Consider the following 26,901-nt stretch of genomic DNA (forward strand, 5'->3'; position numbering starts at 1 on the left):
GTCCAAGGAAGTGTGGTGTGGGATGCCAGATTGTGTGGTCAAATGATCTTGTCTAATAATCATATTTTTAAAGTATCTTCATTTCCTTATGTGTGTGTGTGTGTGTGTGTGTGTGTGTGTGTGTGTGTGTGTGTGTGTGTGTGTGTGTGTGTGTGTGTGTGTGTGTGTGTGTGTGTGTGTGTGTGTGTGTGTGTGTGTGTGTGCGTTTTTAATGCGAGTGAATTAGTGTGGTTGAAAATAATAAAATGTATTTGACATAAATATGGAGGTTTTATGATTGGATATCTTAGAATTATTTGGAATTGTGAAGTGATCTTTAGCGAGCGGGGGGTACTTAGTGATGTCCTTTCTGATATGAATCACTACAAAAAAGATAGAGATCCCTATCTAAATCAGGGGCCTCAAACTGCATCCGGCCTGCGAGAGAATTTAATGTGTGCCGCTCCATGGTAATAATATATTGATACATCTGGCCCGCAAATATTTTTTTCAAATCACAATACTTAATTGATCCGCACAAATGTATTTAATGTTTTGAAAGTATGAAACAATTTAATAGATCATGAGAGAGCTGTTTCTAACAGGATTACAATGCAATTCACTAATGTGCGGGAGAAAAAAAAAACCCAAAACAAAACAGAAAGTTTTCCCTTTGAATTTCAACACGGTCCCACTAGAATAAGACAACCTGGCCAGTGGCCCCCAGGTCATTTGAGTTTGAGACCACTGATCTATAGTGTCAATAAATGAACATCAGATCCTCAAAACCCCAGAGGAGGGCGCTCGACCATAAAAGCTGGGTACTGTATAAGTGGCTATTTTTGACTGACACTAGCGCTTTGCCTTAATTCCCAAATATCATATGTTAATTTAAGATCAGATGACTCCTAACACTTTATCAGTGAAAGTCATTGAGGTGTTACTGTGTCCTCCATTTGTGGCCATTCATGGCAGCACGTTACATGTTGAAGCAAACGTATCAATTATTCATTTTTGGGAGGTAATTGTATTGCAATGTCGGCTGGGTCGAATTTTATTTTCAACTGCTCGTGGTTATTATTATTATTTTTTTTTTTTAATGTTAAGTTTCATAGCATTATGGAATACAAAACAGATTAAATAAATGTGGTAATATCCACGTAAAATAAAAATAAATATATATAAAAATAATCAATATGAAATCTAACACACACATTTGGTTCCCATGGCACAACTTACATTAAAGAGTCGTTTCCAAAATAAAGTAAAAATGATTCCGCCAAAAGGCGTTTGTTCACTTGTGGACAATGCCAGAATAAATGTAATATATAATTTATAACCTTATTTCAAATACCTGTGGGTGGACCGCCAAGAAAGTAAACATGATCTCGATAGAATTGTTTTTCTTTCCTTTTTCTTTTTTTTTTTTGAAGTCGTGGCGAGAACTCAAACTTTGTGACCTCCGCCCCGCCCCCCTGGCGCGTGACGTCACTCGGGAGGAGGTAAAGGAAGGCGCTTTAAATATGGAGACGGGGGCACGCCGAGCCGCGGGTGTCTCCACTCCCACCGGCATGTATGCAGGATGCAGCGTGTCCGAGCGCACACCTCCGCAGTAGCTGCCCTGGGATAGACCAACGACAGCGAATTGGGTTCCAGCCATTTTTCCCTCTCAAAATATTCCGATTTGTTTTCTTTTTGTTTGCTCAAATTCGAGCAAGTCGCGTCCGGTCAAAGCGCTTCAGTCACCGACTGGGGCTGGAGGTTGCCCCGAGCTCAGCTTTGGCAACATGACCACTGACAAAGCCAAGTAAGTTTCCCACCTTGAAAGGCTGTGTTTATATAGTGTGCGGTTTGTATTATTACATTATATTTAATATACCATTATGCGCATTGAGGGCCATGTGCCACGACAAGTCCAAATCAGTACACCTGGTGGTGTTGGGTGTGTGTAACACCACACCGCGTGTCTGTGTTGGCTTGGGAATGATTGCCAAACAGATATCTGTGGGTGGTGGTGGCGGTGGTGGGGGGTGTATGTGAAAGTTTGGAGTCGGACCGCACCGCCCCGGGCTGTGTTTCCCCCGGGCGCTCGGTAATCCATTTACCGAGAAGCTTGTCACGATCGATTAAAGACGGAGTCCCGGGCAGGTGCGACGGCTCACTCTGTCCAAGTCATTCATCCTAGCACCGGTGTGGAGTCATCCACCCAATGCCCGTGTCGTGCCAGAAGGTGACCATTGGCCGAAAACCGATTGCCGTCCACTCGGTGGGCTGTAATCTGTCAAATATAACCATCGAGAGTGAAATCAAGTACTTTTGAGGCAGAAACAAACTTTTCAGCCACAAGGTAGGAGCTGAATCACTTTTTGCCCAGGGAAAAACTGGTTTGTTACTGTTTTTGGCCGTTTAATTGTATTTCAACAGGTAAAAATGACTAAAGGGCTATAATCTTTCAAATAAAACCCCCATGAATGAAACCCAGTACTTTTGAGGCATAAATAAAGTTTCGGTGACAAGGACGATGCCGAAAACACTTTTGACACCGGGAGAGTGGGGTTGGGTGCAGCAGTAATTTAAGGAAACGGGCATTCCTCGGGCTTGGGTTTCACGTGATCGCGAGACTTGGACATGAAAGCAACACGTGCGCGAAGAGCTGATACCCCAAAAGTCACATTTTCAGCTCTGGCTGAAGAAGTGTGTGTGTGTGTGTGTGTGTGTGTGTGTGATTTATTATTTTTTGCTGATTATGCATTCTGACGAGCATTCAAATCCACCGGGTTCCTAATGCTCTTCTTAAATGTGAGGAGCCACCCTCCTGAGGGCCCGAGTTCTGTAAGCCAATGGGGTTTGAGCTTTACTTCCGGTTTCCGTTACACCGTAAGCGTTCACTGATTTCACCTTATCAGTCCACAGGGTGAGGGTTGGGGTGAAATTGGCATGAAGCTGTGTACTACCCCCTGTCTGTCTATTACAAAGAAGATACTTGTGCTAGCTGTTCATGGCCGCAGAGGGGATCACCTGGCCTGGCTCCTGTGAATTTAGGGAAATGCACCTTCCAGCATTGCAAAAGCTATGCAGGTACTCCTCACTTAACGACCTACCTGTTAAACGACCATTCGGCTTAGGACCAGCTCTCTGACCACTCTGTATTGTACACTACGTACAATACCGCTGCATGCGCGGCATCTCAGCGTCAAGCATCGCTTCATCTCTCTCTCTCTCTCTCTCTCTCTCTCTCTCTCTCTCTCTCTCTCTCTCTCTCTCTCTCTCTCTCTCTCTCTCTCTCTCTCTCTCTCTCTCTCTCTCTCTCTCTCTCTCTCTCTCTCTCTCTCTCTCTCTCTCTCTCTCTCTCTCTCTCTCTCTCTTATATATTTATATATATATCACCGTTCTCGTTCCCACAGTCTGTCAGTATTCACTACACTAGCGTTCGAAATGACCACGCCTCCTTATTGTGAAATAACATGGGTTCTCGCTTATCAACCAGTTCGCTCAACGACTTGGTCCTAGGAACGGGACTCGGTCGTTAGGTGAGGAGTACCTGTAGTTATTTAAGAGACGGATCTTGCCTTTTTTTTTTAATGTAATAAAACGTAACAAATTTAGTGATTTCAAATGCAACTGCATGCAGAAGGATTTTGGATGAATTTAGCAAATTTCTCCTTCAAAATATCTGGTGTATCTCTCTTTCAACGCATAGTGCTTTACTTTGTTGTCGTCACAGAGATTACGTTGCACAGGTTTATCTGACTGCTTTAATTTGCGCAGTTGTGTGCCTACTCCCCATCGCAATTTCAAAATGAGTTTTAAAGGTGGGGCTTGCGGCGTACTTTTCACCCCATTTTAAGAGTAAATATTGAAACCCACAGAAGCCTGATGACTGGTACATTGACGTGAATGTGACCCGGGTGGTGGCCCCTGCCCCTGCCCCCTGGCCTGTGAAAAGATGAGGAAAAGACTGCCTTTAAAAAGAATGTTTTCCTCTTTCTTCACTGATTTTGCATTTGGTTGAAAGGAAATCTAACAGAAGTGCTTGAGAAGTATTGTTTGTTTTGCACAAGGTCCTTTTAAAATGGGGAAGAGTTAACAATTAAATGTTAAAGTACTTGAAAGTCCTTGAATTTAATTTTGTAATGCCAGAATGAACCCTGCATAGAGGAATTAAAATGCTCAATTTCCTCACATCAGTGATAATCTTAAAAGCTTTCAAGAACTTTTTCCTTGAATCTTTGCTCATAGGATTTTTCTAAAATCTTCCATCCCTTCATTGTTAAGATAATCAATATCAACTTTTGTCATTCTCAGATATGGTAACAATCGCTGGTAATGCAGTTCTAGTTTATTTATCACATGTATGTGATAAATAAACATCTTAAATCTGTGTCGCATTAGTGGCCCGTGATCTGTGCAAAACTCACCCCACCCAAGATGACATTCTCAACCATCTCAATTGTTGTACTGAAAATTTAGGGATCTTAACAACTAGTCCTATGAAGAATCCTTGGAACTGCCTGCCAAAAAAACAAGTGATATTAATTGATATTAAATTGTACGGGCTGAACCAGTGTTCAGCAAAGCTGTTCCAAGTCGTTCATCATGGGTCACGCTGCAAGGAGATGGGACGATCCCTGATCCTGAGCTGCTGATCCCAGCTCCTCACGCATCAGCAGGTTTGTCTCACTTTGCCGGGTCCTTGGAGTAAGATGTGGGAGAAGTTCACCAATATGTCTATATAATGCAAAATCTTTATTTTTGAGTGAAAAAAGATCACTTGGAACAACCCGGCCAAAATATATGTATCTGGGGAGGTCATAGTGATTGCGCTTATTTTGTAATTTCAATGGATTTCCTTTCACGTGAATGCGTGTAAATGGACTGCTTTACAGTACATGCCTCACACGGTGACCACAGCACCTATACAATTATATTCACACTTGATACCATTTAGAAGTACATTTAATGGATAAGCTTCTATTTGTGTCGGGGGTGGAAGGGGCTTTCACCTGTTGTAATGTTTGTTTTTATTATACCCTTAGATATGGACATGACCTATACTTTGAAACATGTGCTGGATGTTTTCCCTTCCCAAAAAGGACCACGATATGCACCGTAGCTCGTTAGCTGACGATGTGATACGCCGTTTAACTGGTTGTCTGATGGCTACACCACGTCACGGACACAAGGAAAGTGGGACATCATGGCTTGTACTTTTCCACAATTCATCTTCTGAACAGAAAGATAAATTGGGCTTCTGTTTTCTTTTGGGACAAGGTCAGTTTACTGATTACTTTTTTTGATCTCGCAGTGGCTGGTTGGTCTGCTCTAGCTTTCTCCTGTGCAGATATGAATGGGTTAGACGCTGCGCTGGGGAAAAGCAGATGAGCCTGCAGAACCACCAGGGGAATGAGTTGTATCCTTCCTGACTTTGTTTTTTTTAGCCCACTTGGTGTATACAAGCCCCCACCACCAGTCATAATATCTCAAAGCATCTGAAACCTTTGTTTGAGATGGAGACTTGGTCTGAATAAGTCATTAATGGGTGGGGCTGGTTGAGTCTTGGACTGTTGGTGTTACTTTTTTTTACATGTTGCCCTTAGTCTTATTCTCAAATTGGGGTTGGCTATACCTGGCAGCCAGAAATCTCCTTTAGCTTTGTCAGGCTGGAGGAGCAGCATTCTTTCTTAAACTTCTCCAGGAAGAGATATTGCAACCCATTTGTTAGAGGAAACTGTCAGCTATGTGGCCCGTGCAGAAGGGGCTCCGGGACAAGGAACTAAAAGGTTGTTCCGTGTGCACCGTGAACACAAATCAGTGAAAGAACTATTGATATTAGCCGAGCTCATCCTTATCTGATGGGGCTTAGCTTGCTTTCATAATGCGATGAATACTTCAGTCAAGTGTACACAAGGCATTTACACACAGCATAAACATGGTTGCATATTCTCTCATGGAGTTGTGTCCTGGCACTAAAATGCTAATGCCCTTGGTGTCATTTGGAGATTTTTTTGCATCACCAAATCCCAGTATTTTACAGTCCCAAAGTTTTATCATAGTATTCTGGTGAATTAAAATAACCATTTTGTCTACTTAAAATGTGGTACAGTTGTATGGCGTTATAGGCTTCACCAAAAACAGCTTCTCAACGTAAAAACATTTTAAAATGTGATGGCCACTGACAATGTCCCAGGAGTGTTCGTCATGCCAAGAATTTGGACTTTAAACGCCAAGGAAAGTGTTGAACCTAATCACATGCCGTTTCAGTTTACGCTATCTTGTGGGAATACTGCTGTTTTGTGATGCATGAAAATGGAACTTGATAAATCCCTGTGGGTAAATTTAGGAGCACAGGTGAAAAATCAGCAATGTCTTTTCACTTTGAATCCTTTTTTTTTAAAGTGACTATTAAATGTTCCAAATCATGAGACAACTGTGCTGTTCTGCTGGTTTTGAGCTGTTGTTTCTATTACAAAGCTAACACATTTCTCAAATGTGTGAGCACGGCAAATCTCTTTAGAAGTTCTGCCAAAATAATTGCGAACATCAGAACCAAAACAAGGTTGAACTCGAATAACTATGGATATGGAAATTGTTGAATAAGAGTCTTAACTTTACTTAATTGGATGTAAAGGTAGATTAGAGGTAGTTTGAGGACAAAAGACACTACTGTGTTGCCCTTGGTGTATGAAAAGAAACAAAAACTACACGTTCCCTACTAAAACCGAGCAGGATTTTGTTAAAAGACAATCTTTAGAACATCAAGGATAAACCCAGTCAATGTCATATAATGTGCTGAAACGCTCCAAGTTGTCCCTCAACTTCTACGTCGGTCCAAGCTCCAAATCATGAGTCACCAAGTAAATATTTGAAGAGTGAGCTTAGATTCCCCAGGGGCTGAAAAGGTGTGTGTGTGTGTGTGTGTGTGTGTGTGTGCGTGTGTATTTGATTTTGCTTTTTCTCCTCTTCCTCCGTAGGATGGAAGACGAGGCGGTGCTGGACAGAGGAGCATCCTTCGTCAAACACATCTGCGACGAAGAGGAGGTGGAAGGTCTGTCTCAGCATTCAAGCCATTCCAAAACTCAAATATATTTTCACCTGTGGGAGTGCTCTACTGTTAACTAAAACAATAAGACCCCATTTTCTTGGCAAAAGGCCATTTATGCCAAGGAGAATCTCAGACAATTTGGTGTTCTAGAAAATGTTCTATCACACCCCATTTCTCACTGTCTTGCTCATTCTTTCTTTCACTTTCTCTCATAATTACTTCCTGGACAACTTTGTTTTTTTCCCCCTCATCTTTTCCTACACAAAGTGCTGTGCAGGAAATGGTTAACATACTTTAAAGATTGAGTGTCATTCTTCCTGATTAGCCAACCAACTCAACCACTTCCCTCAAACAGTTGACTAAACTGAATATTTTCACTCACTATCTTTTTCTAGATTTCATCTTCGACTGAATGAAATCAACAACTTTTATTTATTCAATGAAAATTTTTTAATTATGATTTATTTACAGTACAGGTTCTCCTCACTCAACGACATACCTGTTTAACGACCGTTCGGACTAACGACCAGCTCTCTGACCAGTCTGTATTGTGCGCTGCATACAATACCGCGGCGCGCACAGCCACTCAGTGTCAAGCATCTCATCGCGCATCACCGTTCTCAGTCTCTCATTCCCGCAGTCTCACTATTCACTACACTGACGTTCGCAATGGCCAAGCCCATCATCATCATCAGGTCTCTTGCTCGGCGACGGAGGCGACACCATGCGTAGAGCCAATCAGTTTCACCAATCTTCTCCATTTGGGTCGGTCCAGTGCTAGGGACTCAGCTTCAACAAGCGAAAGGTCCATTTGGTGTAGGTCCCTAGTGACGGCATCAATCCATCGGGTGCGGGGGGCACCGCGGGGGCGTTTCCAGCTGGCAGCTTTAGGTTGGAAGTGGAACTCGGCGTTAAGTGAGGAGTACCTGTATATGAAAATATACACCAATATTGCGTTACGTGTTCCTTCTTATTAACATAAAAGAACACATCAGTATCTAAGATTCCCTTTGACCGATTTACATGATTCCCGTCATTGTTGCACCCCCCTGGTGCTCCAGATCACCAGCATGCAGGATTAACGCAGCTTTTTTTTTGTTTTTGCTAACGGAATGTAATTGGACATTCCTTCCTCTGGCAGGCCACCACACCGTGTACATCGGCGTGCATGTCCCGAAGAGCTACCAGCGGAGGCGACGCCACAGGCGCAAATCCAGCCACAAGGATAAGAAGGACCGGGCGGAGCCGAGCACCGAGGGAGACAAGTCAGACGGGGAGAATGATGGCGCCCCCAGTGTCCTGAAACCCCTCAGTGAGTGTGTGTGAGAGAGAGAGAGAGAGCGCTGCAACTAAAGTTATGTTTATGCAACTAGGGCTACATTATTGAGGAATATGTTTAATAAATCGACAAATGTATTTGTGACAGTTTCTCACACCACACACTACCCAAGTGGCATTTTCAGGGCCCTCGGGCACAGAGACACAAGACAGTGGGTTGAAAGACCAGTTTATTGTAGAGAGTTAGCCAGTTGGAATTAGCCGGGGGGGGGGGGGCGGGGTGTCACTTATCTTAATGCAATTCACTGCATTTATGGCATAACCACACACTTCCACCGAGACATCCACCTATTGACTGCTGCCCCCCACCCCCCCGGCCTACTCCTTTTAATCCGGTTGATTCTAGCAAAAACCCCTTGAAGCTGTCCACTTAAAAAGGCCTGTGTGTGTTTAATAACAACAAAGGTTTGGTTTTCATTGATAACACCAGTTGTGGGACTTAAGAGGTGAATGGTGTTGTGTAGACCGCGCTGCGTCAGCGAATGGCATCTCAACAAGTTGGATTGCGACGTCTTGCTGGGAGGACGTGAGAGATGTGACCAAACTAAATGTTAACTTACAATACACGCATAAGAACCAGAATGTGTTGATTCATTACAGTACATACTCTATATGAGGAATTGGTTTTACAGGTGTGCACCTTGCATGGCTGCTGCTGTGGTCACCGTGTGTGAGGCATGTACTGTAAAGCGCTATATGAATGCAGTCCATTTACAGGCATTCATGTGATAGGAAATTTATTGAAATATAGACATGTCATATTTTGGGAGGGTTGTTCAATTCGATTTTTTTTTTCCATTCAAAAATATAGATTTTGCATATTTATAGACATATTTGGTGAAATTATCCCGCATCTCACTCAAAGGACCCAGCAAAGTGAGATAAACCTGAAATTGGTGCGTTTCTACAGACAATTTGTGTAAAAAAAAATAAAATCTTATCATAATAATGAAATTGAATAAAAAGTAAAATAAATTCCCTAACATATACAAATAGCCGAAAAATGCAAAACCGAAAGACTTGTATATAAAATGCGATTCTATGCACAGGATATATTATTGCTATGGGTATATAGGGTATAATTGATTATGTACTTAAGTTGATTATGTACTTAAGTTATTACAGAAAATGATCCAGAGATGGATTCAGGAACCAAACCATTTGAAATGAATGTACCGTAAGCGTCAATAGGATCTATGGGTTGTAGTGACGTGTTCAGTAATTAGACTGTAGCGTTTTCTTCATTGATTTCTCTCCTTCTAAAATTGGAATACCGGAGAAGTAAAAAGGACTAACTAGTCATCCATCATTTTAGAGACAACAGTCCTTCCTGTGTGTTATTACCTTGATCACTTGATTCACCTCAACTCCGTGGGACAGCTGATGGCACAGCTTCATCTATATCTAGCTTTTAAAAATATCCCTTCTAAATAAAACCCCCAATGTGCTGTGTCAGGATTAAAACGTCCCATCACCTCTCACTGTGTGAGTGTGTTCAGGTGGCGCCTATCTACAAAATCACGGCTGGAAGAAAGAGCCATGTAAGTAGTCCAGTGATTTCCATCCTAACGTCTGATTTGAGCCGACAACTCGTTGGGTTACGCAATCCCCCGCGCCTTCCAGGAGGTGAGATTAAGGTGGTGCCAGTCTGAAGTGGAGCCATTTCCTCCTCTGCGTTCTGGATCACGCCCCCTCGCAACGTGGAAAAGATAGCCGCATAGATAAACATTGGCCATTTTGGTGAGCTATTGTCATCACGCCCTCCCGAGGTCCTGGGGGGCATAACTTATTATAAGGAAGCACACGTTTCCTGCTTCACAAGTATATGCTTGGGGGGAAAACAATGGCATGTTGTCTAAATGGCTTATTTTTTCTTTTTTTTTCCCCCCCTTCTTCCACGAGCTGTCATCAATCATTCGTTTTAGCTTTTCAATTTTAATGGCTTTCACTCTAAGAAGGTGAGATTTATTGTAGTGCAATAAGTGTTTATTTCTATGATTTATATGAGGGATTTTATTGGAATATACTGTATAGTCGTAAAAATTGTAGATGGAAAGCAGTGGACATGAATGCGGATAAAAAGATTCAATTTATTTCCAACAGTTATTAAAAACAGCTTTTTCAACTCGCGTCCAAACTGACACAAGGACTGGTCGATCACGTTTGGCCTCATATTTAGTATTTAAACTTTTTTTTTTTTTTTTTTAAGGAAGTGAACATACTGCCAGTGTTCCGTGAATTGCCTTAGAGGTTCCTGTTCGCTGACATGTGATCCTATTGCCTCACAAATGTTGTTGGCAGCATTAAAACAATTTACTTTTCACAATGTGTGTCTCTGCATGCGTCACTTACTGTTATCTAGAATTTATGACATTGACGTCATAGCTGTCTAAATTAATTGCAATACCAATAACATAGGTTAATGGTTAGGGTGAACAAGTGTGGCAATTGATATTGCATATGCATTTTATACATGTAATTGAATATACAAAACTACTTGATGGCTGAAAAATGGAAATGGCAGCTCATTTATTTCTTTAGCCACTTTGTAAGGAATATTCAACACACATAGGCATAGGCACATTCAAAGGAAAAATAAAGATATTTAGTGTTTATTTTATTTATATATTTATTTATTTTCTTTTTCCTTCATATGGTCACCCCAATGTCATTAATTCAGATTGTCAGGATCTATACTGTGGTGTTTCCAGTTTGTCAATCCCGAACTCTGTTTCTCTCTAACTCTCTCTCCAGTCTCCCCAGCAGAGAGAATCCGGTTCATCCTGGGAGAGGAGGACGATGGGCCGCCTCCTCCGCAGCTCTTCACCGAGCTGGACGAGCTGCTGGCCGTGGATGGACAGGAGATGGAGTGGAAGGAGACGGCTAGGTCAGCGGCCGGGATATCAAGCGCTGGATTCTGTACTATAACCACAGTCTCTAAAGAGTGTTATAAATGTCCAATCTCCCAACACTTAAAGTCCACCTCCTCCAAATGGGTACGAGGAGAAAGACGCGGTATACTAACCCACCTCCACCCCCCCCTTACACCAACAACCTTTGGCTTCTCCTTGGCCAGGCTTCGTTCCTCTTGAAGGGGCTGGTCAGAGGATTGTGGAACGGGGCCAAAGGACACTCTATCCTCAAAGGAAACCCCATCCCTGAGCCCAGGAGAATGGCCCTTTGTAGTGGGGACATTAGTGGCATTATTAAAAGAAAACTCTTCCCGCATTGTCTTGTCTTGCCTTGCCATCTCATGGCACGGCTTGGGTGGCGCGCTCAACGTTTACTATAGATTAGCATGATTTACTACACATTTCTTGGCCGTCCACCATCCCCTATTTTTCCCCTGTGAACTGTGACCAATTTACAACACGGCTGAGTTGTTTGGTAAGGAAAAGTGAACCCTGGTTGTCTCCTTTTTTGTGGTGCTTATTTTCCAGAAGAAATTTTATGAAAGCTTCTGTACATTATCCTGCTTTTTGAGCTTTCTTGCTGGGGAAGCGGGTTGAAGAAGGTGCAGGTGCACATTTTATGTTTCTCTCTGTTTTCTGTTAAAAAAGGATATGATGTCTTTGACCATTTTGATGGGGCTGAGTTTGCAGGAAACCTATAGTCACGTACCACTATAAATGAGGGTTCTGATTTCACTCACTCTTTTAGTTTGTGCACTTTTTAATTCAAAGACCTTTACTATAGTGCTTGGTAACATAGATGTTCATGTTCTTCCTCTACATAAGGGTAGCAGTAAAGAAGATTTTAATTGGTCTCAAAATTGTCCTGTCTTGCAAAAATACAAGTTTCTGATAGATTATCCACTCAGCAGCACAATCTCTGCAACTTCCTTGGTTTTAAATTACATTAGATCTGCATTGGAAAACAGGAGCCACTGCAGAAATTTTTTTTTTTTTTAGTTGATCTGTTTGAAAGCTTTTAATACTGCGGATCATTCTCTAGTTCTCATCCTGTCGTTTAACAATGATGTGTGTTTTCATGTTTACATTTTTGTGCACATCCGATCCTGCCGGTAAAGGTGGACCCCGCCCCCGAAACTGTTTTCTAGAGGAGCACATCAGAATCAGAATCAGAAATACTTTAATAATCCCAGGGGGAAATTACTTTGCACATGCATGACTTAAATACAGTGGAATTGTTATAAAGTGCCAACTACAGAAAAAACACAAAATATGGCATTTTTAAAACTAAATGTCACAGATTACCACTGAAACTGGTAAAGGAGATCTGGTATTTCCAAAGGTTTGGCCAAGTCAAATACCCGGCCATATCCTCCATCAGTGCGACTTTTTAAAGTTTTTCCATCTGTCTTGGGCGTCCAGGTGGATTAAGTTTGAGGAGAAGGTGGAGAAGGGCGGGGAGCGCTGGAGCAAGCCCCATGTGGCCACGCTGTCCCTGCACAGCCTGATGGAGCTGAAGACCTGCATCGAAAAGGGAACCATCCTGCTTGACCTGGAGGCCTCGACACTGCCCAATGTTGTGGGTAAGCAATCTACCGTACGCCTGTGATTCTACCTTTTTAGTTTCTTTCCTTTGGTCATGGCTTTCATTTTTGTCTCTTCCATTGACCACCCCTAACAGAATTGATCACAGACGCCCAAATCGAGAGCGGCCAGCTTAATCCCGAACTGAAGGAGAAGGTGATGTACACACTGCTGCGGAAACACCGGCATCAGACCAAGAAGTCCAATCTGCGCTCCCTGGCCGATATCGGGAAGACTGTTTCCAGCGCCAGTCGGCTGTTCTCCAACCAGGAAAACGGTAATGCGGAGGCCATTTTGGTGCTGTCTTTCTCGAATTACTTTGGTGCTTTTTAGGTTTCATGTTGTATTGTGTGTATTATTGCAGGCAATTCCAATGTGATTTGAATTCACTAGACAGCTGCTCCAGTCTTTCTAAACTTATAAAAACTAATATGAAAGTCCAGTCAAGTTTTGGTATTTTAATAATATTTTTAAGCTGGCTTTATTATAATATTAAATTTCTCTTGATCTAGATCTTAAAAATACAACATTATTCTTGACTATCTTTCCCAGTGTCTCCAATTCTCTAATAGATTTTGAAACTAACAACTTCTGAGTAGATTTCTACTGCTACTTTTTCTTTCTTTCTTGATTTTTATTTTCTCACTGCACATATTTCTTTCTTTCTTGGCATGTGCTATCCCTATCTTCTTTCATGTGGTTCGTTGTAGCACGAAACCCACTTGAGCACCCCGTGCCTTGTTTAACCCTCCAAGACCCCCAGGATCCATGTGAGCAGGTGCTGAGGAGCTCCAGCATGGGATACCTCTGTGAGTCAGGTCATAGCGTGTGGTGGGAGTAGAGGAGTGGTTTCATTGCTCCTATATAGAATAGACTAGGAATATTAATAATAATAATTACTGCTTTAATGGACCTCAAGCACAAAATTGGTGCTTCCAAACTGTGGAACACCAGGGGGGAAAAAGTATTATTAAAAAATAAGTTTGAGAAACTGTGCCGTTATGCAGTATGTTCTGGAAATTAGGATTGCTCTTGAGATTATTACTTTTGCAAGGTGAGTGTGAAATAATCCCCAATCTGCAATTATGATACACATTTATTTATACATATTAAACCATATTATTAATGATTACAGTGCTCAGAAATTGGGAGGGTGAAATTATTTAAAGTCATCTGCTGTTTAAATAAACCAATTTCAGATGAAAACTGCCATGATTTCAATGAATGGAGACAATAGGACTCAAATAAAAGTTCTTGGCTTTGGTTTCAAGTGATGTTTCCACTATTTAAAAGTTGCGCATTTCATAGCTTCAGTATTTAACTTTTAAGTGTTAATTGTTGCAAAATCGTCATAAGTGTAGTTTGATATTCCTGTTGCTATCTTCAAAATAAGATCTGTAAGGACCAAATACCTATTGGATGCTTTTGTTTGTTATGATTTTGAAGGCAGACGGTCAGACTTTGGACTTTGAAAGCATTTTAAAGGCTCAGTGTTTGAGCCAGGCTATATTTATCTCTGGCTGATTTTGGCCATTCTCTTAATCGCTTTTTCTGAAATCTTGGTTGTTGGTTTTTGGGCAGCTTGTCTTGACCTTAAGGCTAGTGTCACTTCTTGAACCATACCTTTCCTGACTGATGTAGGCAGCCCAACCACCACCCATCGAACCCTCGCCTCCAACAGCACCAGCGACTTCTCTGACAAACCAGAAAAGGATCAGGTAATATGCCCGGGGGGGGGGGGGGGGTTAAAATACGTATTCAAACATAGTGAGGTTTATTAATTAAATGTAGTTTTTTTTGGTTTTTTTTTTTTGTTTTTTTTTTACATCTCCTATGTGCCTTTTTATTTTAATAACATGATTGTTTTTACTCATCTGTCAATTTAACCCCTCGTTCCTTTCTCTAGCTGAAAAATAAGTTCATGAAAAAACTGCCTCGTGATGCGGAGGCATCCAATGTGCTGGTCGGTGAGGTGGACTTCCTGGAGAGTTCATTCGTGGCGTTTGTCCGTCTGCAGCAGGCGGTCATGCTTGGGGCCTTGACTGAGGTCCCTGTGCCAACAAGGTAAAAATCACTGATTAGAACCACAACAGCAGCATGGCCTCCTAAAGGCCTCACTAGTTTACATTAATGTCACTAATTCCATTCCATGTTTTGTTTTTCCCTACGATGAGTAATAGCATCTGTTATGAGGTGTGTATCTTGGATATATTTTAGTTTATTGCAAATCTTCTTAAATTCATGTCTCTTTGTTTGTTATTTAGATTTCTGTTTGTTTTGATGGGCCCCAAAGGAAAAGCAAAGTCCTATCATGAGATCGGGCGATCCATCGCTACCCTGATGTCAGATGAGGTATGATGTTTTTGTGGTTTCAACACTTAGAATCTTGGCACTCCTCAACTGTGAGAGAATACGTCACCCACCGCAGCAAAACCCGCATTGTCGCACATTTCTAAAATCACAAGGAGCAGCCAAATAAGTTGGGGGGAAAAAATAAGCTTTCTAGAAGGAAAATTAGATTTTTTTTTTTTCATGTTCCTTTGTTTTAAAAATACGTTGGGGGGGGGGGGGGGACAAAAGTTTGATTTATAAATAGTAGAAAAATGGTAAACTGTGGAGTTAAATATTTCTGTAAGCTGGGGAAATACAGTTCACTTACCGAGACAAAACAACGCTGATCGATCGTTTCCTTTAAATCGACCGTCCAGGTGAAGATCATTACTCCATATTCCACGTGAAGTCACAATGTGAAACCGTTTGGATAGATTTCAACCTTTAAATCGTACTACATTTACACACACACACACACACAGACATTATTGTGAAGGGGGTGTAAACCAACCTATACCAATATAAAAAGTAATGCTGACGTCACTTCCATAAACAAGAGAAGGATCCTTCGGTTTCACTTGTCTGTGAAAACTTTAATCTCTGTGTTGTTATGGATTACGAGAAGCGGGTGGCAGATCTAAATCATATCGTGATATGTGATAGATCCAAGTCAGTGTAAGCAGCACGTACTGGACTTCATTTTTCACGGTGATCAGTTTTCTGACAGCGATGCTGAATCTGATACCGGCGTTATCCCGGACTTGGAGAACATTTCAAAAAGCGGATTTCAACCTGAATGTGACGATTAAACAAAATTTTTTTCAACAACCACTGGAGGAGACTGACTATACATCCGTTGTTACAACAGAAGAAGTTGATGACGTGATGAAGTCCATTGAGGTTGGTGATGCAGATTATGAAGTCGCAATGCACAAGATTCTTAAGTTTACCTGTAAATGCAGCCATTGGTGAAAAGAACATGAAAAGAGGCCCCAAATAGGCTCTCAGGGTGTAGCTGGGGTAGGGTTGGGGTTAGCCTACATAATATAACTTTGACGGTGATTATCTCAGAAACACAGTTAGCCACACCCTTGTCATTAGCAAGTCATAGCTTTAAAAATATGTGCTTGAATTGCACAAGTGACACCTTGTTTTGAAGCACTGAGTCTTCACTTTCAAATGATGCAAAACATTTGAATGTACCTAAAGTCCATCATATATCAGCAATATGGGTCTTGGTGGGACATGCGGCGGCTTTATTTATGTAACAGGTAATTCCTTATGAATGAATGCCACTGAACAAACACTGAGACGCACCCAAAATTTCATAATACTATGATTTCAGCCCTGTCAAGCAGATGTCCACCGGTTGTGATATTAAGAAGCAAGGAATCCTGAAGTACCTCTTTTAATGAGACGGCCAATCCTGTGAACCACCCTTTTGACCAATGTTGACAGAAATAAAGTCCAAGGACCTCTGCATTTCCCACAGTCTGTACACTCACGCCGCTGACATTTCTCTACCGTGGGCCTCCATTTTCCCTGGATCTCATGCTTCTCTTTAGGAAACACCTTGACCCCCCACTCAACCCTCCTCACAACGTTGTCCAGGCTTGTTGTCAAATGGCACCTGCTCTGTGGAGTTCCCACGGGCCCTGGCTGAACCCTGCTCCTCTACAGGCTGCTCTGCAGGATGGAAAGCATTTTTTTTTTTTTTTCTACAGGATTTCCTCAAGTTAAACTTTAATTAAACTCTCGTTTTCCTGGGAAAGTTTGGCTCAAGCGCGAGCTTATCAGATGGAAGATTGAGTGGCTCGGTGCTAGGTATCCACACATCCCAGTGAGCCCAGAGTCCATTTCAGCGGTAACTCTTGTTTGCGGGTTTTTTTTTTTTCGTTTTCTTTTCCATGGTCGGCAGGTTTTCCATGATATTGCGTACAAGGCCAAGGACAGGGAGGACCTACTTGCCGGCATCGAGGAGTTCCTTGACGAGGTCATCGTGCTGCCCCCCGGGGAATGGGATCCAGACATCAGGATAGAGCCCCCCAAGTCCCTGCCCTCTTCTGAAAAGAGGTAGACCTTGATCCAAATTACCTGGCTCATTATTATTAGCCAGAAGTAATGCTGGCTAATAATTTCATTATTATTAATGAATGGATGGATGAAATTATTCATCCATCCATTCATTAAGAGGAAGACCAAAGGCAGCCTGAGAACAAATGACATATGTTAAAACGCATACAATTCAGTATACACATCCAAACCCTGTAGAAGAAATTGTTTTTAACGAGATAAAACAATACGTTTTATTTAACATTGAGGACTACAAATTTAAAATAATCCAGTGCAATGAATTGTCATGTCAATACAGTTGGCAGTTAATTTGAGGAGGACTTAATAATACAGTGTTTGAGCAAGAGTCTGTTGATACCAATCAAACCTGTGCCACTTACCTCTCTCTGGTTTAATGTAACATCTAAGTAATATATTGTCTCTCGTTTTTACTTACACACACACGTAGAGTGCAGAAGTGTGTGTGTGTGTGTGTGTGTGTGTGTGTGTGTGTGTGTGTGTGTGTACTCGACGTTATTACCTACATTTTAGTGGTATTGACGGGGTTTTTTGTTTTTTTTTGTGTGACTGCTGTTCTGTCAATAGGAAGAACATGTACACTGGCCTGGAGGCTCCTCAGATGAACGGTGACACCCCGCATGACGGGGGCCAGGGGGGCGGAGGAGGCCACGAGGTCGGAGAAGAACTGCAGTTCACTAGGAGGTAGGAGTGATTTCAAAGTGTACTTTATATAGACTCATAACCAGCCGCATAATAAGTGTGTGTACTGAATTGTTTGTCCGTCTCCAGGTTTTGTGGCGGCTTAGTCCTTGACGTCAAGCGAAAGCTGCCGTTCTTCGCCAGTGACTTCTACGACGCACTGCACATCCAGTCGCTTTCCACCATCCTGTTCATCTACCTCGGCACAGTCACCAACGCCATCACATTCGGCGGCCTGCTCGGCGATGCCACCGAGAGCATGCAGGTCAGTGGGGGAAGCGTCCCTCTGTGAAGGAGCCATCTCAGTGTGAAAAGTTTTGTAATGTGCAAAGATAAGCACTGCGGTGGTGTTGGATTTCACAGCTCACCAAAGACAAAACAGCACGTCTTTGCGACGCTCTGTTACCCGATGGCTGGTGTAACTGCCAAGAGGCTCTCCAACGCTGAACCTGTCTGCATGGCCTTCTCGCTCTCTCTTTTCCTCTCATTTAATTTCATGTAGCCTTTCTGCTGTAACCATAAGACATGACGCCTGATAGCACAGCCATCAGGCTGTTTGGTCAGTTTTACGGAACGTGTCACTGAGGAGGCATGGGGCCTTAATGCAGCATGACGAATCTCAATAGAACGATATTTAGTGTTTTCCATGTAAATCATGCTATGGCTTTATCAATGAAGGTTAGATATGAGATAACACTTCCCGATGCCAGCACAGCAGCAAAGAACCATGTAGTTGAGAAAGGGATACAAATTGAATTTAGATAAGAAATAACACATACTGTATGTACACATCTATCTAAACAAAGTTAACGTGAAGTAGCACTACTCATTAATGACTAGTGAGCCAGATATGGCAAGCGACAGTGTCTACAGTAAGTAAATGTTACAGTATTGCACCATTACTAGTAAAAGTGTCTTGCAGCACTTACCATAGTTAATTTGTTCTGGCTATGTAGAACTTTGCATTAACTGTGTTGCCTAAATTGGACACACTCCGAATTCAATCAATCTAATGACGGCAACATGGCCACCGTATAATTTAACCTTCCTGAGCAATGGCAATTGCAATAAATCTCCCTTCTGCATAACTACTGAACTATGCATTAAAATTGTGTACAATGTTGCTTCTAGTCATCAATGAGGGCATAATTAAAACTATAATGTGGTGTTGTTATAAAGGGATTGGTTATTTCCACTGCTGGCCTCTGCCTCCCAGCACAAGCACATGCGTCCATCCCTGGGGATTTACCACCGCTCTAAATAACCACAGATCCAGATTACCCAGCCATTGTAGCCTTGTTGCAGTGGCAGGGCAACCCGCCCCTCCCCCAGCCCTCATGCACTTCTCTCGGGGAGAAGGGAATCCCTGCACTCACCTTTGACCTTTTCCAGCACGCCTCACCTTGGCTCACCAAAGGTGTACAGCATCACTCCCATTTGTCATCTTTATGATAACCACACAAAACCACGCTCTATATAAACCACTTACAACAGCAGGTTGTAAACAGGCTCGTCCTGATAGGCCAGACTGGCACCTTCACACTGCCGAATAAGCAGATTTTATCGTCTGAAATGAGATTTTCAAGTGAGAAAGTACAATAGTATCTATGATCGTAATCTGGGCCCTAACACCTATTTAACCCTCTCACCCCCTTTCCCTTACCTAGTGATCTTAACTGAACGGGTTTTACCTTTTTGCTATTAATAGGAGAAGCACCCTCAGCTGTGTATTAAAATTATTTTTGTGTGTTTTGTTCCAGGGCGTGTTGGAGAGCTTCCTGGGAACAGCACTGACAGGCGCCGTGTTTTGTTTGCTGGCCGGACAACCCCTGACCATCCTCAGCAGCACAGGACCTGTGCTGGTCTTCGAAAGGCTCCTTTTCAATTTCAGCAAGTGAGACGTCAAATTTAATCTGATATCAATGTTGGTTTTGTTGGTCGTTATTACTTTATCTCTAATGACCCTCTATTCCTAATTTCCAATTTCCATTTGTGTTACACTATTCTGAAATGGTAAAATGGTGTTTTGCTATGGACCTAAAAGGTGTACATAAGTGCAATCCATCTGCAGATTGGTCTCATGGATTTTACATTCGTATCTTAATTCTATAACTGCGTGTTTTCTGTTTTGAGATGTCTGTGTTTGCCAGTGGTCCAAGCCACCGCTTTTGTCACTTCCTGTTTGTTTACAACAACTTCCTGTCTAGAGTGACACTGCTTTCCGAATGGGTTCGGCACCCAGTTTGGAAAACACTATTATTACGGTCGAGAAGGAAGCCTACCTTCATTTTCAATTTTGTCATTGTATATGGTGATGATACAATTGATTTGAACTGTATTCAAAACTCAGATTTGGGATCATGTCTTCTGATCATGTTGACTGATTTCTTTCGAACTCTCTGCACACTATCCTGTGTCATATCAGACCCAATCTTCTAGCACCAAGCAGCTTCTGACTGCAATGCCACGCTGCTTATTTTCCATTATGAATAATTTATTCTTATTTAATTTCACTTTGTGAATGAAGACCGTGAAGGCTTCCATGTCCAGCCCAGTGTTTCCATGTGCAGGGTAGACGGCAACGCTCCACTCTGAAGGCTGCGTTTTAGATCCAGGCCTCTCCAAAAAACATTTTTACCCAGCTCCAAAATAAACATGACTATTTCCTCCTAGAATATTGGTGTAGTTAAGATAAACATTACCTTCTATTATTGACCGATGGCTCCCTCAGGATATCCTGAACCTTCCAGAATCTAGGTCAGGAAAGAGTTTGAGCGTTTGCAATTTCATAGCTGTATGAAATGATTGGCACACCAAGTCTTACCTCCTCTTCATGAACCCTTTTTCTTCCCCCAGGGACAACAACTTCGACTACCTGGAATTCCGGCTATGGATCGGCCTGTGGTCAGCCATCTACTGCCTGGTGCTGGTCGCCACAGATGCCAGCTTCCTGGTGCAGTACTTCACACGCTTCACAGAGGAAGGCTTCTCTGCACTCATCAGCTTCATCTTCATCTACGACGCCTTCAAGAAAATGCTGAAGCTGGCCCACTACAACCCCATAAACTCCAACTTTGACCCCAACCTGGTCACGCAGTATGACTGCAACTGCATGCCCCCCGCCAAAGGTATCCGCCTCTTGCTTCCCACCATCATGCTTTACTCACTAGTTTGCTTTCTGACTTGAACAGTTTGTGGTTAAATAACCGACTCCCCACCCAACCAACAACTCAACTCCCCACATCGACTTGAATTATCAGGACCCATTGCAATATATAATCTTCTTAAAATCTTATCTGGATATAAATTATTCAGATATAAAAAAAAATACAATACTCAATGATCTGCATTAATTATTGTTATCAGTAGTTAAAAAAAAAAATCATAAAAATAATCTTTACTGATGGAGTTTGCGGTGTTCCAGCAGGTTATGTCAAAAACGATAGGCAATAAGAATGGAATGGAATAAAAAATAATTGGTATTGTGCAATAACTGTAAAAATTGAACTAAAAAAGAAAAAATGTCAATAAAAATGTAACCATTCAAAATTGTCAATTAACCCAAAAATGAACACCAAAAAGAAGCCTAAAAATGACCTCAAACTAACATGTGCACAAATTCTTCAGAGATAATTTATGCATTAGTGTCTCATTTGTATCCTGTCATGTCAAGCTACTAAATCATTATAATTACCAATGTTTTAAAATTCTGCTAGGGAGGACAGAATCATCTTGAATGATAGTCGTTCAACAAATACTAAAGTCTACACCATCTTACAGGCAATTCCACTGATCTCTACAGTGACACCGTGGACTGGATGAACGGCACTGGCCTGGTGCGTAGCGTCCCTTTTTCTCAAAAGACCTAAATTGTGTTGTAATGATTTGTAGGAACATGGCGAAGCAACAAACAACAACAGCAACAAACTTACCTGTGTGACTTGAATGACATTTTAAATTGCCCGCAGCCCATCAACACCACGTGGGAATCGCTGAACAAGGAGGAATGTCTGATGTACGGGGGGGAGCTGGTGGGCCAGGTGTGCGGCTTCGTGCCCGACATCACCCTCATGTCCTTCATCCTGTTCTTTGGGACCTACACCTCCTCCATGTGCCTGAAGAAATTCAAGACCAGCCGCTTCTTCCCTACTACGGTGAGTACCTATTCCTCCAGATGTCCGAACTCCAATACCAACAATGTTGTCATGTTGTATTTTGACCTTTGAGTGTTGATAGGTGGTACATGCTAGGTAGCTGTAACAACAAATGAACTAGTCATGTAAGCAAAAAGCCCAAACATTCATTTATTTGGAAAAAATTGTCAATTTGTAAAAATAAGGCCAATATCATTTCATAAGACAACATAACTGCTTATACCCCTAGGTGTAATTAATGGATACAAGAAACGCTAAAACTCCTTTTTTATGGAACTTGAAACTTTAGTTTTATCAATTAAAAGCTTTTTCCGATGTCCTATAGCAGGAAAGAGAAAAAATCAGATTATCTTTGCTATGACCAATACAATTGCGTGGAGTTGTGTTCTCCACGGCTTAAAAAAAAAGTTATTTCTTCTACCTTTACAAATACATTACTGAAAACTGATTTTTTTTTTTTTTTTTTTTCTTTCCCTACCTGCTAGGTGAGGAAGCTTATCAGTGACTTTGCGATCATCCTGTCCATACTGGTCTTCTGCGGCGTCGACGCCCTGGTGGGAGTGGAGACTCCAAAGCTCATTGTGCCGAGTGAATTCAAGGTAGACCAGACCTTCAGCTGCGTTTCAGACGGCTTTTTAATAACACTGAGAATTGTCTCAAAGTATTGATAATAAGAGGTGGAACTTGTGATAACCTGAACATAATTGATCATCAGCTAGAACACGGAGCCTCTGTGGTTCTCATTCCAAAACCTCCTTAATGCCTGCTCTGTGGTTAGACCAAGGACTGCCAGCCTACCTGAAACTGAGACAGTCATTCTTCGGTATTGCTGAAACAAAAAAGGATCTTTTGATAGAGATGGGAATAACAGGGTGACTGGGAGGCTACGTTCCTTAAATAACAGCTTGGTTATATGTGACTTCAAGAACAGTGAATGTCTTATAGGCAGCATAGACGCAGCTTTGTTTGGCCACATTCAGAGAATCTTTTGATCTCGTGATGTAACAGCACTTGTCGGATAAACTCAGAACCTTATTAAAATGTAATAAAATAATAATTGAAGGGGTAAAAATGGAAGAAGGTTATCCTTTCTGAGGAATTATGGATGTCTAAGAGAAATGGACATTGTCTAATGTCACTCACTCTCTCTCACACATCGATCAGCCACAACATTAAAACCTCTGACAGGTGGTCACTGTGGTTTGGGTGCAACCGGGTACAGGGGGTGAGCGTGCTGGGGCATGATCTGGTCTGGGGGGGCAGCAGTCCATCCGTTTGGCCGCTACCCAGCCTGCTGCACCCCTGCATTGATCTGGTTGTGCTTCGCCTATTTCTCCCAGTGCCAAAACACATACTCAGTACATACACCACACAATAGGCCTAGGGTTTGCGTGACGGGTCAGGTGCGAGTTATGTGGGTAGGGATGTGGGGGGCAGCTGCAATCTTGCCCATCACGCTCCTGCTCTGACTTCTTCTTCTTTCGTATATCATCAGATGGCCAACTCAGTGTCATATAGCCACGCCCTCGTCTCCAGTCCTAGGTCAAAAAGGCCAGCTTCTGAGGGTGGGCTGTATAGGGGGCAGCTGGTGATTATGTGCTCGGCAGTCTGTTCAGGTTCGCCACACTCGCATGACGCACTGTCGGATAGGCCCCACTTCTTTAGAGAGGACTTGAAGCGCCCGACGCCAGTACGCAGGCGGTTCAGCGAGGTCCATAGGTGGCGTGGCATGTCTTCTCCTTTTAAGGAGAAGACATGTCCTCCTCTGACACTGCTCATGACACTCCTCTGCTCTGACGTGCTTCTTGTCTGTCCTAAAGTTTTAATACCACTCATATTTGCTTAGAACACACATAAATCTTACTGCTAACAACGCTCCACCTGACCAGGGTCTGCAGGGCAGGAGGGGCGCGAGTGATTCAGGTTCAACTTGCTTGGAGGACTCATACCCCCACACCCCATGATTTTAACTGCATTTGCCAACAGCATACATCAAGCACTGGAGTTTTCTGGGGTGACGGGGCGCTGGTGGGTTGGTGTGGAGGTGCGGCTGGTCGGGGGGCGGCCGGCTGGGCCCCCTGCCGGCTGGGTTCAAGTCCTGGTGGCTTGTGCTCGGTGGGCCCACACATCTGCGGCCTGCAGGCATAGGTGGGGGGGCTGACATCCAAGTGCCCCGTGCTGAGCACACTCTGCTACGTGGATGGGCGCTCGGGGCTTGCAGCTGGATTGGGTATCTGGCCGGTTGTGGTGGCGTGGGCGGGGTGTCAGTCTTTCGACGCAGGACCTGGCTCCGGACCTGCGGTCCATGCCTGGCGTCGCAGACCAGGTTCTGCACCTGCGTCTTGTGCCTGCACATGGGGGTGGGTTGTATGTGTGCGCCTCAGGGGTGCAGGGTCTCCTCACATGCTACGGTACTGGGTTATGCTCCTCGGGGCTGGGCATGGGTGTTGCTCCGCCGACTTCCGGCTTCTCTGGGGCTGGGGGGTCTTCTGTGACTGCAGAGCATGGTGCTCGGGGCTTTCCTGTTGCCGTGTGATGTCTGTACGGCCACGGGCGTCAGGAGTGGCTTTGGGGCCTTTTCCGCTGCTAAAGAAGCTACGATATAGAATACCGACCTCATACACCTTAACCAATTCGGACAAGTCTTGTACACTCACCGGTGGACATGCATGCATGCATGCATACATACAGGCGGTCTCATCACAGGCGCACACACACACCACCAGCACTTGCTTTGAACACACCCCTGACATCCTCCTGGTTACATCCCTCTCCTTTTCTCCCTCATTTACTGCCATTAGTATGACGCGGGCGGTAGAGGCCAAGTGCCAAATTGCTTTTCCAGTTTTCCTGGACTTAATTAACTCCATTTTTTCGATACATGTCGTCTGATTTTTCTGTTTGTTTTTCCATGTACATGTTGTTTGGTTCTACATTTATTTGTCTCACTAATGGTGGTTGTTCCTCTCTTGGAGTAGTGCTTGATTGTTTATAGCCCAAAACATAGTAAGATGGGGATGGTAGCTCAGGCGGTAGAGCTGGTGGTCTAGTGATCTAAAGGTTGCTGGTTTGATCCCAGGCTCCTCCTGCTAGCATGCTGTAGTGTCCTTGAGCAAGACACTTAACCCCTCATTGCTCCTGATGGCTGCGTCCATCGGTGTTTGAACAATTGTAAGTCGCTTTGGATAAAAGCGTCTGCTTAATGTAAAAGATAGTTCTCCAAAGATGGGGATAGGTAGTGGTTCTGGAAGGGGGGGACCACTGACCGGTGAAGTGAATAACATTCCTCATCTCGTTCCAATGGCACCTGTCAAGGGGTGGGATATATTAGGCCGCAAGTAATCAGTCAATTCTTGAAGTTGATGTTTTGGAAGTAGGAAAAATGGGCAAGTGTAAGGCTCTGAGCGACTTTGACAAGGGCCAAATTGTGATGGCCAGGTCAAAGCATCTCCAAAATGGCACATTTTGTGGGGTATTCCCAGTGTGCAGTGGTTAGTACCTACCAAAAGTGGTCCATTGACGCCCATGGGCTCATTGATGAGCGTGGGCAGCGAAGTCCAGCCCATCTGGTCCCGTCCCACAGAAGAGCTACTGGAGCACAAATTGCTGAAAAAGTTCATGTTGGCTATGATAGAAAAGTGTCAGAACACACAGTGCATCACAGCTTACTGTGTAGCTGCAGACGGGTCAGAGTGCCCATGCTGACCCTGTCCACCACCGAAACCACCTCCAATGGGCACATGAGTGTCAGAACTGGACCATGGAGCAATGGAAGAAGGTGGTCTGGTCTGAATCATGTTTCTTCAATATCGTGGATGGTCAGAGTTAGTCTGATTGAGCATCTGTCGGATGTGCTGGAACAAAAGCCCGATCCATGGGGGCCCCCACCTCACAACTTACAGGACTTAAAGGATCTGCTGCTCACATCTTGGTGCCACATACCACAGGACACCTTCAGAGGTCTTGTGGCTCCATGACTCAACGGGTCAGAGCTGTTTTGGCGGTACGAGGGGGAGCTACACATTATTAGTGGTGGTTTTAATGTTGTGACGTATGTATGTATCCATCCAAACCATTCGGTACACCCCCTGCGGTTCAATAAGCACATGTGAACCGCGGTATTACGATATCACGGGAGAAGTGCACTAGACGCATTGCCGCAGTGTACCTGTGGCGTAAGTGCTGATTCCTATTCAATCCACTGTTGCCACGCCACTGGCCACGTCTCCATGGAGCCATGCAGCGTTTCTCTACTTTTGCGTGAGAGGTCTATTTATTCTTTTTTTTCCCAACTGTGTGCAGCTACACAGCCTTTTCAATAGGAAAAACAAGATAAAACTACATAGAAATGTGTTTGTAAAGATTGCAATCAGCTCTACTCGCAACATGTCGTTTATGAACAATACGGTTCTTTTGTAGGAATGAAGGGAATGGAGTCTCACTTGGTGTTGAGCTGTTCTTTTTTTGGTCAGGTTTTACAATTTTGTGTTAAGTTGCCATTTCCCCTTCTATGTAAGAGATATCCTATGCTCCTCCCTCGCCGGGAGGTGCCCTGGCCGAAAAGGACAGTGTGTGCTTGCTTCTTTCCTTCCTTCCTGGATACCTCCCCTCTAATCAAATGAACTTATGCAAATTATAATATCCCACCAATGAAATTGAACCCCCATCTCCCCCCACAGTCACACAGCATTACACTAGTTATTTGTGGCAGCCTATGATAAAAACGTTCTTTACACCTTTTTTAAATTTTAGAATATTAAAAAAAAAAAATCTTAAATATAAAGATACC

At 43.1% G+C, this 26,901-nt stretch overlaps 1 protein-coding gene across 1 annotated transcript in view; it reads left to right on the top strand.

The window, feature by feature from the left end:
- The first annotated feature begins 1,665 nt into the window (after positions 1-1,665).
- The window catches only part of LOC307243597 (electrogenic sodium bicarbonate cotransporter 1-like), a 32,207-nt gene continuing 6,971 nt past the window's right edge, over positions 1,666-26,901 (top strand). Inside the window, exons 1-16 of the mRNA XM_080018456.1 lie at positions 1,666-1,786; positions 6,951-7,024; positions 8,163-8,333; positions 11,114-11,246; positions 12,694-12,854; positions 12,953-13,132; positions 14,497-14,573; positions 14,762-14,919; positions 15,120-15,207; positions 17,105-17,259; positions 17,845-17,961; positions 18,049-18,223; positions 19,719-19,852; positions 20,815-21,086; positions 21,850-22,112; positions 22,598-22,711. Of these exons, the coding sequence (XP_079874582.1) occupies positions 1,767-1,786; positions 6,951-7,024; positions 8,163-8,333; positions 11,114-11,246; positions 12,694-12,854; positions 12,953-13,132; positions 14,497-14,573; positions 14,762-14,919; positions 15,120-15,207; positions 17,105-17,259; positions 17,845-17,961; positions 18,049-18,223; positions 19,719-19,852; positions 20,815-21,086; positions 21,850-22,112; positions 22,598-22,711 (2,292 nt within the window). The 5' untranslated portion in view covers positions 1,666-1,766. The remainder of the gene's footprint in view (positions 1,787-6,950; positions 7,025-8,162; positions 8,334-11,113; positions 11,247-12,693; positions 12,855-12,952; positions 13,133-14,496; positions 14,574-14,761; positions 14,920-15,119; positions 15,208-17,104; positions 17,260-17,844; positions 17,962-18,048; positions 18,224-19,718; positions 19,853-20,814; positions 21,087-21,849; positions 22,113-22,597; positions 22,712-26,901) is intronic.

Source organism: Zeus faber (genome assembly GCF_960531495.2).
Source record: "Zeus faber genome assembly, chromosome: 17".
NCBI lineage: Eukaryota > Metazoa > Chordata > Actinopteri > Zeiformes > Zeidae > Zeus > Zeus faber.